General features: G+C 46.3%; 1 protein-coding gene across 1 annotated transcript in view; it reads right to left on the bottom strand.

Annotated features, from left to right (window-relative positions):
- Nucleotides 1-3,054: 3,054 nt before the first annotated feature.
- LOC139057755 (venom metalloproteinase BumaMPs1-like) overlaps nt 3,055-17,902 on the bottom strand; it is a 120,570-nt gene continuing 105,722 nt past the window's right edge. Inside the window, exon 14 of the mRNA XM_070536508.1 lies at nt 3,055-3,176. Within this exon, the coding sequence (XP_070392609.1) occupies nt 3,123-3,176 (54 nt within the window). The 3' untranslated portion in view covers nt 3,055-3,122. The remainder of the gene's footprint in view (nt 3,177-17,902) is intronic.

Here is a 17,902-nt window from a genome sequence, read left to right on the forward strand (position 1 = left end):
GACTAAAAGCACCAAGCAAGAATCGGTAGAGAGAATCTCCAAGCTGGTAAAGCCTTATGATGTGCACTCCCTGCGCGTTTTTCTTGGCCTTGCAGGACACTTCCGGGCGTTTATCAAAGACTACGCACTGAGAACAAGGTGCCTCACACGTTTAACTCAGAAAGACGTGCCTTTTCATTGGGACGAGAAGTGCGAAGCTGTCTATCGTGAGCTTGTAAAACTAATATCGTCGGACCCCATCTTGCGAATACCGGATTTTTCCTTGCCTTTCGTGCTGAACACGGACGCATCACATTATGCTACCGGTGCAGTTCTATACCAGAAGCCATCCAAACAAGCTGATCAAACCAAACACTACGTCGTGGGGTACTACAGCTATACCCTGAAACCCGCCGAAATCAATTACTGTACCACAGAAAAGGAAGCTGTGGCCGTCTTAAAAGCTGTGCAGTACTTTCGTACTTACCTGGGAGGTGCCAAATTCATACTTTTCACGGACCATCAAGCATTGACTCAACTTCTGAGCATGGCCCAGCCAAGAGGCCGCATTGCTAGATGGGTGAACTATCTGCAACAATTTGATTTCGTAATTTCGCACCGTCCTGGCCCACTCCTCACTGACGCTGACGCACTATCAAGATTACTTGTACAGGAATCAAGCAATAATCCAGATACAATCAATCATATTAAGCTATGGGAAGGTACAGAAGAGCTCCAGTTTATCAATGGAAGGTATCACGTACCACCAACTATGATTCCAAGGATTCTTCATCTATACCACGACACCCCTGAATCGGGTGGACATGATGGCTTCTGGCGCACTTATAAGAAATTGCTCATGAGATTCACATGGCCGGGCATGAAAAACGACATCAGCCATTACATCCGCACATGCCACCTCTGCCAGGTGAACAAAGTTAAATTCAAGCAATCGACAGACGTTATGACAAACCCTGAATATTCAAGCATCCCGTTCGAAGTAATTCATTTGGACTTCGCGGAGCTCAAAAAGAAGGGGGAAGGAGTCAAGCGAACGCAAGCTTTCTTGCTCTCCATAGATGAGTGCACACGGACGATTGCGGCTAAAGCTGGCAAAGAAGACGCAAACAGCGTAATAGACCTCCTCAAAGCTGAGTGTTTTAAACACACAAAGACGCTCGTCTGCGACAACGGGCCGGCTTTTCGGAGTGCCAAATTATCAAAGTGGGCCCAGGAGCACGGCATCATGATAAAGTATTCTTCTCCATACCACCCGGCAGGAAACGGCCTAGCGGAACGTGCCATACGAGACATCAAACAGTATCTGAAGATGTATCCAGACTTTGCCGGTGGCTGGAAGTGCTGTCTCGAGGCCGCTGTGAAGCATCACAACAGATCATACACCACGAGTTTAGGCTGCAGCCCTCATTTTGTAACTTCAGGTACAGCGCCCATGCTTCCTGCAGATCGTGAGCTAATTCTCCTAGAGAACCTCGAACTTGCGGAAGTAAGAAAAACTGTCAAAGAACAGGAGATCTACAAGCGCCGCATGAAGCGAAACTTTGATAAAAGGCACAGTAGCGAGATACCGGACATACAGCCTGGAGACTATGTCCTTGTAAGGAAAGGCGCTGTGCCCTCAAATTCAAAATATTGCGGACCATTTCAAGTTATTAAGATTGCATGCCAGCATGGAATATTGAAGAATGTCTGGTACGCCGGAGCCTCGGGCCAAACGGAGTGCGCCGCTATTGGAAACGTATTCAAGTATTACCCCAGGAGGTGTAATTAAAAGAAATCCGGAAGAGTGAAGCGGTCTGCGCTGGACGCATGAAAGAAGACGAAGGAAGGTGCTAGGAGAGAAGTGAGAAGGAAGAAGTTGGAATAAAATGGCGGACGAACCCCTTCTCACTTAGATTATGTCATTTCTGTTGCCGTTCTAGTTAGGAACGCTACATGCATTACAACCTGAATTACGTCAGTTGCCAGCACCGTACACATCATACTGTAAAGGAACTGCCCAGTTTTACACCTTCCTTCATGGACAGAAGTAACGAGCACTTTTTAACACTTTCTTACGCTATAGGTGTCCCGTTGCATCGACAACATTAAAGTCAAATGTTCGAGCAAGCACAGAGCACTACGCATTGGCCTCGGTTGCCGCGGAGTGCCTCAACAGCATCAAAACTTGCAATGCCCTGAATTCATCCAACCACAACCTACATTACGACAGGCACGCTGATGGCGTACATTCCCAACATTTGACGGATTCGATCAAAGCATCTTGTTTGCCTGTCTGAACAACGAGCACAGGTATCATTCACCAAATAGTACTGTTCTCCTATCTGTTGTTTGTACTGTCGCCGAGCCTGTTACCACATTGCATGCGTGATTAGAAGAGTGGTGCGCATTCTTGTACTTACGTGAGCACCAGCGATCGCACTCGTAGGTTCCATTGAGTCATGCACAAAAGGTGTACGCTTCTCAACCACAAATTAGATTTCGACTAACGACAAGTGTGCTCAGGGGTGTTTATGTGCAAAGGCTTTCTTGTTTTTCTGGGCGCAGGTGCCCCCGATAAGAAGCTAGCTCCGTGACCTGGCCGTTATTCAGCGTCACGACAACGTGGCAGTACAAATTAAAAATATTATGCCGACGCATTTGGGCCTGCTTGCGCGTAATCCTATTTGTTTGTGTGTTGAAATTTGAAACACACAAATGAAGTAGTTTTGCGGAAGCAGAAAGCAAGTTCTAGTTTTTGTTTCCTTTCGTACGAATGCGCCCTCCATCACTCCCAAGCACGGAAATTTACGGGAAAGTTTATATGTGCTGTAAGTTTCAAGATCGCATGTAGCGCAAAAATAAACACAAGATTGCAAGAAATTTTTCTTCTAGATGCAGAGCAAGTTTTATCCTACCAAATAAAAGAATATTACACATACAAATTTGTTTGATAGCGAGAGCACTCAAAGTCTGCTCTACCTTTGTTGAAAATGAATCTGCTGTGTAAGGCAGTAAGCGCCCTGCCAAACTATTACTCAGTTTTATTATTCAATGAAGAGAAACTTAGGCTATTTCTGTATTTATTTGCTTAAATGCAACAGGTTCAGAGTAACTCGATGTACAATTGATTGTTTATTAGTTCATTCCAATTTCTTCAATATGGCATTAGAAGTGCAATTACCAAGAACGCACACCTGCAAAAGAAGCAAAATGTCACAATATGTGAATTTGAACAAAAACGCTCTATATACTTCACCAGCATGTGAATCAAAAGCGTTGATAAACATTGCATATGACAGAACACATACGTTCCACGCAAGGCATAAATGGGGCTAGTGCTATAGAATAAAAAACACGGTCTCTTCGTATTCTTCAGTATATGATAGACATTTCTAGGCAACCCAGTATTCTTCGAGCTGCTACTTGCACTAAATAAACGGCAACGAAACATGGGCGAGACATAAGCATGGTTTCTGCTGGGTCTTTTCTGCACCTTGTCACAAGAGCAGTTCCTGGGTAAGAATTATATTTGTGCCAAAATACGCGTACTCGCCAAGAATAAAAGAAAAATAACGAACAGACGTTTCCGGCCCCGTACGGGTCCCTTAATCACAATGAAGATGTAAGCATGGGCGCGCGGCTATTTATAGGTGAGATAGCGTAGCGTTCAGGTTACATTATATTTAGGTTTTTCAATGAAAGCGCGCAGCGGCGCACACAGTCGTTTTAATTCTGCATGATGCACATGCGGGAAAGACCTGATCGATATGATTTTAAATAACCATTTACACTTATCACAACACTGCAAATTGATTACTTACGCAGGTAAAATTCTAGAAAGTAAAATATACTGGACGCTCTTTGACGCAGGTCTGTAACACATGCAAGACATTATACATTAGCAAATTCATTGCTAGACAAGGCAACAAGTTTCACGCACAAGCCCTACTCATTTTGTGAATTTCTTAGACTTTGCCAGTGAACTGCTGTTTCCTCCTTAACTTCGATGTCGATGGAGTCTCGCGCGCGTCCGCCGGACTCGGCAGTGCCCACGGCGGCTGCCTCCAGGAAGCGCAACGGCACAAAGAACGACACTGACAGTGACGACACCATGCAGTACTATGTCAGCAGTGAAGAGTCTTCTGACGACACCTTCGAGCTGGTGCGGAGTCGTAAAGCAAAGCGAATGTTTTTCAGCGATCATCGAATTCGAGTGAGTCCACCGTGAGTTCTTCGCGGAATACCTAGGCGCTCACCACCCTGTTCGCTTCACTGCTCGCCACTGAAAAGCACAGACGCCTCAACAGGCAAGCCGTATCATCCCATCTAGAGGCGCTGGTTCCGGATGAAATAAAAGACATCAGAGTGAGCAGTCGTAAGAACATGCTAGCGATTGACGTAGAAGAGGTGGCTGCGTTGGGTTCGTTGCGCAACGTCACGGAACTTGACGGGATGAAAGTCCGCCCTCTTATTCCGCTGGGCAAAAAATTCAGTACTGGCGTAATTAACGATGTTGACGAGACCATTGTCGACTTCAATCTGTCAATCTTAATGAAGCCGGCTACAGGAAACACCATCGTCACGAACACGTTTCGTCTCGGCACATCACAGTGTGCTAAGATCATATTTAAGGGCGAATCCCTCCCATCGCATTAAAAAGTGGGCCACTTCCGATAAGCAGCTCGCCCCTTTTACCAACACTGCTGCATTGCGGGAAGTGCATGAAGCTTGGCCATGTGAGTAGCGTGTGCACTAACACTACCATCTGTTCTCGTTGCACTGGGCCGCCCACCACTAACACCTGCGAGGCCAGTGTGCTGAAGTGCGCAAAATGCAGCGCGCCTCACGATTCATCTTTGAAGAAATGTCCTTTGATTCGAAAGGAAATGGCAATATTGAAGGGAATGGTTACAGACCTCTCGTCTCACCGAGAAGAAGCAACATCTATTTAGCGACGACGATCACGCCGCCGACGTCGATCAAGAGCCTGCAAAGCCTCTGCAGAACGTCATTCACGCACATTACCACACACGCTTCCGCCCATGCCAAACGCAGTCAGCTGAAAGGAAAAAGGTGCATCGAACAGCACGGCTGCTGATGCTTGGCCGGCCCGCCCGAGGCTACATGCCCCTACTGAGCGAAATTAGGCTTCTACAGCAAGAGGCACTTCGTCTGTTCCTGATAAATTCACGGACCAAGATCAACAAATTGTCATGATCAGCTCTCTGGTGATTGCTATTCCTGTTCTTCTGAACAACCTACAGACATCAACAACTCGAAGTGTGTTGCAAGTGCTAGATGCCATCAATCCGGTTCTAGCTAGCAATCAGCAGTCTAGTGCTTGCGAACTCCTACAGCAAAACCATGGCTCATCGAAAACAGCGATCGTTCCAGGATGATGTGAGAAGTGTCTCCATATTCTAATGGAATGCGGGAGGCCTGAGGTCACGTATTTCAGAATTTCGATAGTTCTTGTTTGGAAAGAACGAAAGAAAGTGGAGCGGTGGTGTAGAGGTAGAGCATCCGCCTCGCGTGCAAGATGACCATGGTTCGAATCCCGCTTTCGCGCAGTTTTTCACCGGATAAAAAAAAAAAATCCGCGTGTTGATAAAATTGCCTAAACAGGCCTAGAGGGCGGCCTGATCCCGGTGACCAGAACTGGTAACGCACTCCCTCACCAGAGCAGGATTGGCCACCATGGTGCAGCACTTGGCCACAATCACCTATATGAAAACAACAATCAAACCCCGGCCCTCTCAGTCACCAGAAGAATGCGAAGCAAATGACTATGGCGAGCGTCAGACCTGTCACGCAGCAGAGGGTGCTAAGAATCCCTGGATCCGGACAGGCCGCCATTGGAATCTGAACCTGGTAACGTTTAACACTAGAACGTTATCTAATGAGGCGAGTCTAGCAGTGCTAGAGGAGGAATTAGAGGGCAGTAAATGGGATACTATAGGGCTCAGTGAAGTTAGGAGGACAAATGAAGCAGATACAGTGCTAAAAAGCGGGCACGTCCTATGCTACCGGGTATTAGCGGAGAGACGAGAACTAGGAGTCGGATTCCTTATTAATAATAATATAGCTGGTAACATACAGGAATTATATACCATTACCGAGAGGGCGGCAGGTCTTGTTGTGGAACTTAATAAAAGGTACACATTGAAGGTCGTAGAGGTGTACGCCCCCACATCAAGTCATGATGACCAGGAAGTCAAAAGCTTCTATGAAGACGCAGAAACGACGATGGGTAAAGCCAATACAAAATGCACGGTACTATAGGGTAACTTCAATGCCAAGGTAGGCAAGAAGCAAGCTGGAGACACGGCAGTGGGGGAATATGGCATCGGCACTAGGAATAGCAGGGGAGAGTTATTAGTAGACTTTGCAGAACAGGATTATATGCGGATAATGAATACCTTCTTCCGCAAGCGGGAGAGCCGAAAGTGGACGTGGAGGAGCCTGAATGACGTGACTAGAAATAGACTTTCTACTTTGCGCTAACTCTGGCATCATACAATATGTGGGCGTGCTCGGCAAGGTGCGTTGCAGTGACCATAATATGGTAAGAACCCGAATTAGCCTAGAATTGAGAAGGGAACGGAAGAAACTGGTACATAAGAAGCCGATCCCTGAAATAGCTGTAAGAGGAAAAATCGAGGAATTCAGGACATAAGCTACAGAACTGGCATTCGGCTCTAATTAAGGAAGAGGGCCTTAGTGTTGAAACAATGAACGACAATCTTATGGGCATTATTAAGGAGTGTGCAATAGATGTTGGTGGTAACTCCTTTATACAGGATACCAGTAAGCTATCGCCGGAGACGAAAGATCTGACCAAGAAACGCCAATGTATGAAAGCCTTTAACCCTACAGCTAGAGTAGAACTGGCAAAACTTTGGAAGTTAATCAGCAAACGTAAGTGAGCTGACATAAGGAACTATAATATGAATAGAATTGAGCATGCTCTCAGGAATGGAGGAAGGCTAAAAGCAATGAAGAAGAAACTAGGAATAAGGAAGAATCAGATGTGCTATTCACAGCTCGTTTACAGGAGGTATTCAGAGACCTGGATTGGGAAGAATTTGGGATAAGAGTTAATGGAGAATACCTTAGTAACTTGCGATTCGCTGATGATATTGGCTTGCTTAGTAGGGGAGGGGACCAATTGCAATGCATGCTCACTGACCCGGACAGGCAAAGCAGAAGGGTGGGTCTAAAAATTAAACTGCAGAAAACTGAAGTAATGTTTAACAGTCTCGGGAAGAAAACAGCAGTTTACGATACGTAGCGAGGCACTGGAAGTGGTAAGGAAATGCACCTACTTGGGGCAGGTAGTGACCGCGGATCCGGATCATGAGACCGAAATATAATCAGAAAAATAAGAATGGGCTGGGGTACGTTTGGCAGGCATTCTCATATCATGAACAGCAGGTTGCCTTTATTCCTGGAGAGAATAGCATATAACAGCTCTGTCTTACCAGTACTCACGTACGGGGCAGAAACCTGGATGCTTATGAAAAGATTTCTACTTAAATTGAGGGCGACGCAACAAGCTACAGAAAGAAGAATGATGAGTGTAACGTTAAAGAGGGATAAGAAGAGAGCAGATTAGGTGAGGAAAGAAACGCCAGTTAATGACATCTTAGTTGAAATCAAGAAAAAGAAACGGGCATGGGCAGGACATGTAATGAGGGAAAATAACCGATGGTCAATGAAGGTTACGGACTGGATTCCAAGGGAAGCGAAACGTAGCATGGGGTGGCAGAAAGGTGGGCGAATGAGATTAAGAAGGTTGAAGGGGCGACATGACCACAATTTGTACATCACCGGGGTTGTTGGAGAAGTAACGGAGAGGCCTTTGCCCTGCAGTGGGCTTAACCAGGATGATGGTGATGATGATGATGATGTTTGGAAACCGCTTTTCTATACTGGTCATCTGTGAATGGAACTTATCAGGCTCCATAAATATACTGTAGAAGGATCGACATTTGGGCGAGTTGGTACTGGTTCAACATCTTGAAGGGGCAGCGCAGTAATACGAAGACAGAAGGCAGGAACATGCTGTCTTGTGTGTTCCTGCCTTCTGTCTTCGTCTTATTGCGCTGCCCCTTCAAGATGTTCAGGCACCATGAGACTATCAGGATATGAACCTCTTTTCAAATGCGTGTGCACGCGGGAGTAAGGTTCTGGTTTACATTCGTAAGGAGCTTACGTATTTTTCCCAACCCGTAGCGCAACGCAACGATAACCAATACCTCTGTGTTTCTGTGAAAAGAAGAGGCTGTCTTTTACTCTTATTGGCGTGTACCTTTCCCCTACAAGTCAGTTCGATAGCAAAAGTCTAGAAGATATTAAGGCTGCTACTCCCGGTCCTTGGATAATAACAGGGTATTTCAAAACTCACCATCATATATGGGGAAGCTCCAGGATAAATTTGAGGGGCAGGTCACTACTATCCTTTGCATGAGGCCACAACCTGTATCTTCCAAATGACGGAAGCCCAACATTTATGCGAGGAACAACGTAGAGCAGCTGCCTTGATTTGACTTTGGTGTCACAATGCCTGACTTCGAACGTGCAGTGGTTCACTGATATTGCAACCTACGGAAGTGATCATATTCTATGCTATGTGGGAATCTATGGATTAGACGCCACATTACCGCTTGTATCTCGCGAAATCGCCTGATCAGTCTTTCAAGATCGTGTAGAAGACACATGCAAGAAACATATCGCATGCAGAATAGATGACATAATTGGAGACGCAATGCAAGATTGTACGCGCTCCTTCACAAGTACATCAAAGCATACAGAGAATGACATTGAATTGGAAAGGCTTCGTGCACTACGTTGCCGAGCTGAAAGGAGGTACAGGCGCGCGAAGTCAATTCTTGTCCTCAGATGAGCTCGGCACAAGCAAAAGAAGATAAAATGCCGAGTGGAGAAGCTAGTGGATCAAAGATGGAAATCCTTTTGCGAGTCAGTGGACCTCCACAAGTCATTGTCTCGTGTGTGGCGTACCCTACGGCGTCCTTGCTCAAGTCCCCAGCAAAGACGCCCTATTAAAGCTCTTGCTCTCTATCAAAAGGGCCGTGAGACAGACGTTGCAGAGGAATGTTGTGCGAACGTTGTCTTAGCCCCTGAAATGGCTTTAGGCAACATCCCCAGTCCACGAGGTACAAGTATGGAAGCTCCATTCTCTATGGAAGAGTCAGAAGCTGCTATGGTTCTATATAGGTGTTCGGCTTCACCAGGGCCCGATGGCATAACATATACTGCTTTGCTCCCCCTAGGTCGAGAAGCATGAAGATAACTCCTCAGCATTTTCAATAGTTCATGGCAAGATGGTGTCGTACCACAGGAATGGAAACGCAGCCGCCTGGTACCGCTTCTAAAAGCAGGAAAGTCGCTGCTCGAACTGGCATTGTATCGGTCTGTGCTCTTTCCATTTGTGTCGGGAAGCTCATGGAACGTATGATCGTCATGCGTCTCGAATGGTATATTGAACACTACAATATCTACCGCTAGATTACCAGCACAACATTTACGAGGTCGTTCATCAATTGACAGTGTCATCAATCTAGTATGATCTGTAGAACAGCAAAAATCTGGGAAGTGGTTATCAGTGCTTATGACAATATGCTTATGACAACGCTTCCCATTAACCCATTCTAGGCGCACTTTTGACAATTTAACTAGGAGGGAGAGTCTATCGATGGATAAGAAAATACTAGACACAAAGGTCCTTGTTCGTAGGTACTGAAGATGATTCGACTGCCGACTACTACACATGTCGAGGCGTTCCCCAAGTGATGTTATAAGCCCTATTCTTTTCAACCTCGCGCTTCATGGGTTGGCCGAATCCCTACCGGAAACAGTGAGTGTCTCCACCTATGCCGAGGACATGTGCATCTGGACATCAGCGGTCACTCGCCTGCAGGTTCGCGCAAGGCTACAGAACAGTAGCACAGACATCTATCTTCACACACAAGGCCTTACCCTCTCAACAGAAAAATGTACAGTAGTCGCTTTTACGCGGAAAGCGGTGATTCGTTATGCAGTATGCATCAATGGCCAACCTATCTCCTACAAAACAAATAAACGGTTTTTGGGCGTCATTGTTGACCGGGACCTATTTTGGAGCCTTCAGGTTGCCCACTTGATGAAGCTCACATCTATTATTTAAGTCATCGAGTTCATCGCCAGCAAAACATGGGGTTTGTGAGTGGGCTCCATGATACAGTTATATCGAGCACTTTTTATCGGATTCCTACGCTATAGTTCCCCCGTGCCTGCTAAAAGATGCAAGTCAAATCTTCGAGAACTACAGAGCGTGCAAGCACAGGCACTACGTGTTTCCGAGGCCTTCCGCAGAGCGCCTCAACAGCACGAACCATCATAATCGCTCAAGACAATCCGATCACGACTTTAGCACTGACACGCTTAGTGCCCATGTTCGTCATGTATCATGGATGCAGTAGCTCTCTTGGCTGGCTGCCTGCCAGGACGACGACCACAGGCATCCTCGTCCAACGAGGTGAGCATCCATCGTACCTCTTTACTATCGGGCTTCACACCATCAGCATGTTCAAGCTCAGCTTTCTGGTGTTTAAAACAACCTCAAGTGCGTCTTACGGTTCCACGCCTAAGAAAGACCAACCTGGCTACTTTGTTCTTGAAGCAAGCAGCCCGGGATTGTTTTCACACTTTCTACTTTAACCGAGTCCACATATATATGAATGGCTCTTCCACTCAGACCAGCTCCAACCGTGCAGTGGTTATACCATCATTATCAATGCGCATCCGGTACAATATTTCTCCCTGGACAACATCCACCGATTCGGAGCATGTTGCCTCCAAGGTGACGTTGATTATATTAAGAACCAAACGGCTAATCAGTGGGCGATAATGTGCTAATAGTAGGCGGCCTTACCATGACTTCTGTCAACTCTTCGTCGCGGGTCCTGTGAACAACTCGCGCCGGAGATACGAGGAATGCGCCATCATATGACCGCGAAAGGACACGACGTCGAGTCTCAGTGGCTGCCTGGCCATTGCGGTATCTCAGGCAACGACATCGCTAACGAAGCTGCTAGGAAAGCGCACGAAGGAGCAACCCTTGTTTCTGTAGCTTATCGTGGTCTGACGCAGCCGAAGACTTAAGCAAGCTAGCGCGCCGCATGCCATTGAAGAAGTGGCACACACCTGAATTCACTCAACATCGGCTGCATTAACTCGGCCCATCTATGCAACTGCGGCTGTTACCAGGACTTCCACGTAATGAGGAAACTATGCTGTGCCGCCTACGCTTGGGTGTCGCATTCACCAATGCATATACTTTATTTATTGGAATGGCTGATAGCGCTGAGTGCAATACTTGCGGTGTTGAGGAAACTATAGAACATCTACTGTGCTGCTGCCAGTCTTTTGAAAAAAAAAGACATGACCTCTGCGCATCTCTCAATCAGTCAGATAGAAAGACATTCACCTTGAACAAGATCTTGGGACCGTGGCCTCACATATCGCAGCTACAAATAGCCACTAAAGCGCTGCTGTGATATGTGAAAGCTACAGGATTGAGTTAGTGTCTGTGAGCTAGACTGAGTGACCGAATGATATCCCCAGTGGTCTTCCTCTTCTTTTATTCTTCCCGTCCTCTTTTTCCTTTCCCAAGTGTAGGGTAGCCAACCGGGCTCACTCCTGGTTAACCTCCCTACCTTTCATTTATCATTTACTCTCTCTCTTGTTCTTTAGCTGGAGCAATTCGTTAGTGGTACGTCTTATTTTATATTGTTATTATGTCGAAGAATGTGTTTTTAAAGGTAAACTGGTTATGGCCCACTGATTCGTCCATGAGCGCCGAAAGCGCACTTAAGGAAAGCCTACTTAGATACACATCTGCGTAGAGCGCTACAGTTTACATTCACAGTTGGGGTGCTTCTTACAATAGGAGCAAATTCACGCTCTTGACATATATATATACATATATATATATATATATATATATATATATATATATATATATATATATATATATATATATATATATATATATATATATATATATATATAGAGAGAGAGAGAGAGAGAGAGAGAGAGAGAGAGAGCACAATGTCGTCCGTTACAGCGTGAGTCTCGGCGTGTAATCAACAGCTACCAGATCTAAAATAGTGCCTATGCTACTTATTGCAATGTACCTTCATTAACATTCAACGTTCAAAGAAGACAATCCACAACATGCAGTCAAATCACATATCCATAGTATCGTGTCACTCAGCATTTCTTGAGTTCGTTGCGTGTTCATTGGCTTCCAGCTTTTACTTTGATTCAGTTAGCGTTGAGGAAAGCTTCGCGTTGATCTTTCGTAAGGAAAAGGGATGTGATTTTTATATCACAAATAGTATTGTGCTGGAGTGCAATTCCTTATATTAGGGTGCTATAGTAAAGTCGCTTGGTATCCTAACACTGTCCGTACAGTGGATTACTGTTGAGTGATTTTATTAACGTCTGACGTATCTTTACTTTGTTCTGAACAAGTGTGTTTTTTGTTGCGGTGCATTGGTCACGTTGGTCTTTTGTAATGGCCCTATTTATTACACACAGGTATATTACGAAGTTAGGAGGTTACCGAAAAATAAAAAAAAATAAAGAAAAGATAAAGAGCTCCTTAAGATACGGCGCCCCGAACTCCAAAGTCAGGCACTCGATTTAGCTCGCATGCGAAAACCTGATAACGCATCTAACGGGGTTTTTGGTGACTGCTCCCGACAAAGCCAGCCTGCCATCTTATATTACTTCCGCATCAGCTAAAGCATTTTGCGCGTTTGTGAACTTGCTACCGCCAAGCTGTTCCACTTGTTGACCAGTGAGGACGAACTTAGGGACTGAATGTGCGATGATGACGGCAGCAGCACCAGTTTATTTTATGATGGAAGCTGTTTTCAGTGCTATCAGAGGTATGGCACCACACCAATTGCTTCCGCTCTGCAATATACGAACTGCAGTAATTAATTGCTGGCCGCAGGAGGAGGGAGAGTTTCATGATTTGAAGTATCAGATTTATGCGGCAAACCAAAGAGTTTGCAAACAACGATTATGCTGTTATGAACCAGCGCTACTCAGAAGAGGTCGGGCAGCCATTTTCCCCGTTTGTGTAAAATATAACGCGAAGTTGATGCCAAACCACCCGCCAACTAAGCCTTGATAGGGTGAAAGTGCAAAGAGGGTTAAAAAAACCAGCTTGCCGGAAGTCAACGCTGGCACGAGCATCCGTGCACCACTTCCTAGGATGGAGCCCTTAAGGCGCACTCCCTCATCACGCACCGGAAACCACTTTCAGGCCTTATGTTAATTTAGACGAATTAGGTGTGGAGGGATATCGATTAGAGCACTTGCGTAATGCCATTTGGTTGATATTTGCATCGGGGTAATGGGAAAGACATCACAAAAGGGCAATTCGAATATGGCATCGCCGATAACTATTTAGGATGAGACCGCGATTACAGGCCTTTGTATTGATAAATGGACAGAAACTCACACAACATTCATTAGTCTATAGAGAGTAGAAGATTTGACGACTGGTGTTGAGTAATGAAGTGAATGAGCACCGTTACGCAACATGCGCTACCATGAAATTCGCGGATTATCCTTCCCGTAGGCTAACATATTCGCGTTCGCAAAAAGAAAACGGTTATACACAAAGTGAATGGAAAATGAACTAATGCTACAAAAGCTAGGTTGCGGAAATATGTATAAGAAACACAATCGACAAGAGCATTTTGGAGTGTTACAATGTGCCTTGGGAATGTGTAGATAGCGGCGACCTAATGATCTGGAGCTTTGCCAGAATACAGGGTGCTCGCAGACACACGAGAAGATCTGAGTAATGAATAACAAGAACTTTAATTACATCGTTGCGGAGAGGACAGCTCTACGAGCTTGGCGACGGAAACTGATATGCAAGCAGTTGCCTATGCTGAAGGCTTAAGTCCTTTTGACCAATATATAGGGCCTTCGGAATGGCGTCGCTCAGAAGCAGAAAGTGAATGCTCTCAACGCTTGCGGCCGCCTCCCTGTACAAGGCAATGAGTTCAAGGGATTTTCCAATGGCCACTCGCCGAGGCGAAAGAATGGCACTGGCGCTCACACACGCACATGTAGACAGTGCCAGGGTTTTCGGCCCCGAGGGGGGAATGCGTAAACGAAGCTTAAACTTTTCACTCGAGGAAGGGAGACAGCGCTGACGAGCCTACAGAGACATCAGGTTGTCGCGCGCGATTTAACCAAGTTTATCAAATATATTAACAAAGCTTAACGGATTTTTGCAGCGGTGGCATCCGAGGCGTTTCTCAAGGGTTCCGGGCTGCTGAGCGGTTTTGAAACGTCCGGGAATTTTGGTTTGGCAGCATCCCACAAATTGTTCATCCCACAGCCCAGTCGTTACAGACTACCCACCAGGAGAAGACAATACCCATGGGAAGTGCACAGCTTCCGCTACTTCGAGAGTGCACTGGTAATCGTACCGGCAGGTGGTTGCCCCAGAGCTTGTGACCAGAAAGTGGTCGGCGAACTTCTTCCGATAGGTGCCTCGTTCCACGTCAAAATGGCCGCTCAAAGCCTTGTGAGGTAAAACCGCAGCCTCCGGTACAGGGCACTGGCATCATTTAGAACCACGCCAAAATCTTAACCGCTCAGCAGGGAAACGCGAGACATTCAATTACAAAGGGCCACTAGGCTTACTTTCATACTAATATGTCACGCTACCTTACCAAAATAAAGCGGAAGCAGTGAAATTCTGTTCGTGAATTTTTACTACAACAAAACAATTTCTTACGGAAAATTGCAGAGCAAAAGCAAAAGTTTGAAAGACAAAGACGGGAAATGAAAACAACTAAATGTTCATTAGAAATTTATAATTGCGTTAAGGGGTTTGTTGAGCCATGCGCTTTTCTATTGAGACACCCCTTTTCGCACGATTCTCGAAATAATTTTTCTGCAAGACAAGGCTCCAGTGTTGAGGGCAACGTCCAACATCATGATCGAACTCAAACTTTCAAGATTACCTGACAATTCGCGAACAGCTAATACAAGGCACGAGCACTCTTTCTCGGTGGCGCTGTACGCTTTCTCCTGACTGTTCCATTTCACTTATTACTTGAGAAGAGGGTGCTCCTGCTTTCCACCTTCGATCTGGCTCATCGCAACTGCCGTGCAGCACTCACGGGCGTCTCCCTGGTCTATGTAATCACGTTAATCGCGTGATCTGGGGAATGGCTCACACTGGTTTTCTCTCTCCAGGGCGTGAATTGCTCATTCACTTCTTTGTTTACGGAAAATTATGTTTCCTTGTTTCATCAGAAACCACGGAGTTTTGAATGTCAAGCTTGGTAGGAGTAGGTGATTGATCCCTGGATCGCGCAGCTCAACGTGACACGTTGCTTTGTACAGCCGTAGCGGATATTGGCTCTGTGCTTAGCATTGGACCTTGCGTTATCTGACGATTCCTGCGGCATGACATCTCTGTGGCAGGACCGAACAACTCAAACTCAAACTTTCAAGGTTGCCCCAGATCAAAATACTCCAGATCTCAGCATCACCGACCACAGGACCCAACAATGCCTGGATCACACAGGAAGCCTGCCCGCCGACAGAGCATCTCTATGATTCATGCACAATCAAGCACTTATCCCACCGACTGCAGATTAGAGGGAACTTGTCGACCTCGAGCACTCAGCCTTCGTGAACTATCAGAGAGGCAGTCGCTCCCGATATCCACCGCCCCATCGCTTCCAAAGACGAAGGATGCTGCTGCCTGGCGTAGGCTCCAGACAGGCACTTACACTACTCTACCCATATTACATCACATGCACCCCACAGCTAACAGCGACGAATACCGTTGGTGAGGGCCACACCATCCGTATACCACACTACGTGGGAGTTCAAGCTACACAAAATAGAACACGACACGGACCCCGTGAGGTAGAAATGGGAGGTACTACTGTCAAGCTCGGCGCTCGATGACTAGCTCAAGCTTATCTAGAAAATTGAGAAGATGGCAACAGTAAGCGAATCCCTGGACAAGGGGCCCGACCATTAGCGATTAATCTGACTATTATTTCAATAACCTTTATCTATCCCATTCTAGGAGGATACCTGTGCTTCATTAAAGCCTTCGTGTTTGTAAACCTACCACTGGGTGGCCCTTGAGCCATCAAAGGGATGCCTACAAGCCTTACTGGCACTTCCGCTTAATAAGCTGGCATGCCTACACAGTCACTTATGTCGCATATCCCCACAACATGCTATGTATCGCAGAAACAACCAGTTTGTCTTGAACCTGCTTCCTGGTGGCATGGACTTCATTGCGACACGTGCAACATGCAGCCTGGCGGTACGGCTGAGGCGCGAGCAGCTCATCGGAGTCTGTTCTTTTTCTGTAGTGCAACGCCTCTCTCGAAAGCCTACATTATTTCCTGCTGCATCTTTGCTTACATCACCCAAGATGTTTGGTAAGGTAGGATCGTTGTTTTCCTTGGGGCACAAGGCGGAACTGCTAACCTCTAGTGTCATTCCGCTTCCTGATGGGGGCGTCACATGAATGTCTGTGTTGACTTATCTATCAAAATAGTTTAAAATGATCTCACGAGTGTTTGCTGCAATTGTGTCGCGCCATGTTCACACCTCTTTGTGATTGCGAGGGCGTGTGGTTCCATCTCGCGGTGTGAATTATCTACACCGTGGTCTATCGCAGAAGTGCTGCAGAGCTCGAAATGCAGCACGTCTGAGGAAACGCCTGAATTTTGTAGACACTAGAACTTCCGTATTCGCGGCGTTGTCATTCCGCTGTAACGTGGGCCTGCTTTCAATCTCAGGGGTCTCAGCGCTGTACGCATTTGAATGGCGCTCGCTGTTTGAAACCTCCGTTTGCCGAACTACCGCCTTTGCAGCCTGCTCATTCCCGATTCGTCTATTCAGCTTTGACGAGGACGCTCTTGCGATTTCATAGCACAGCGCCTCTTACGTGTGCTTACCGCTTAGAACTGTTCGTTATGGAACTATGATTGATTTTGCAGCCAGTTCATTCGTTTCTAACACGGATGCTTTCACAACCTTCGAGTGCGGCGCGTCTGGCTCATGCTCGGCGCTTGCAACCACGGTCAAACGTACGGCTTCTGCGGAGAAGGTCATTACGCTTCAATGCGTGTGCGCTATCGATCTTATCGCGCGGCGCTTCTCATTAAGCTGCATCGCTTAAACCATCGTCTCCTAACCTAATGGCGTTTCAGCAAGCTCACAAGTGTTTGGCGGAGCAGTACTCGCGAATTTACATGGTTTCATCCGCTCACGATCACCGCGCTTCTCTTTGCAGCGCAACTCCTGTCTCAGTTAATCAATCCCTTTGTCGAGTCTTTCTATTTGCTCACAAATTCCTTTTTTCCTGAGTCTCTCTCTTAGAATCACCTTCACAAAGTATTTGTTCCTGACATAATTAGGTTCACTTTCTAAAATGATTATGCGAATAGCGGAAGCCGTCTTATTTTCCACTGCATCTACATCAAGCTCCCGACACAAATAACTCCAGCAGCCCAACCTTTCGCAACCTTCCCAATTAGAAGGTGCATTTCTTTGGGCGTTGCTTGTATCTTTCTACAGCACAGGGTGCCTTGTTGCTCAAACGCGCTGCTCGAAATACTTCTAGTTTGTCATAGCAGCATCATGTCACGTGTGAATTCGCGCTCTCTTCATTTTTTCGTTACCTCGTCTCTGAAGTTCGCGCTCTTCTCTTTCATGTGCACGTTTTTTTTTGTTCATCGGAAGGCTGGCGCTCTTCTGCCTGCCTTCTTGGTCTCTCCCGAATCGTCTCAAGGCATTCCGCAAGCTCGACATCAGATGCTCCCCACGCTAGAATAGGTTCGACCAA

The sequence above is a fragment of the Dermacentor albipictus genome, chromosome 3 (genome assembly GCF_038994185.2).
Source record: "Dermacentor albipictus isolate Rhodes 1998 colony chromosome 3, USDA_Dalb.pri_finalv2, whole genome shotgun sequence".
NCBI classification, from domain to species: domain Eukaryota; kingdom Metazoa; phylum Arthropoda; class Arachnida; order Ixodida; family Ixodidae; genus Dermacentor; species Dermacentor albipictus.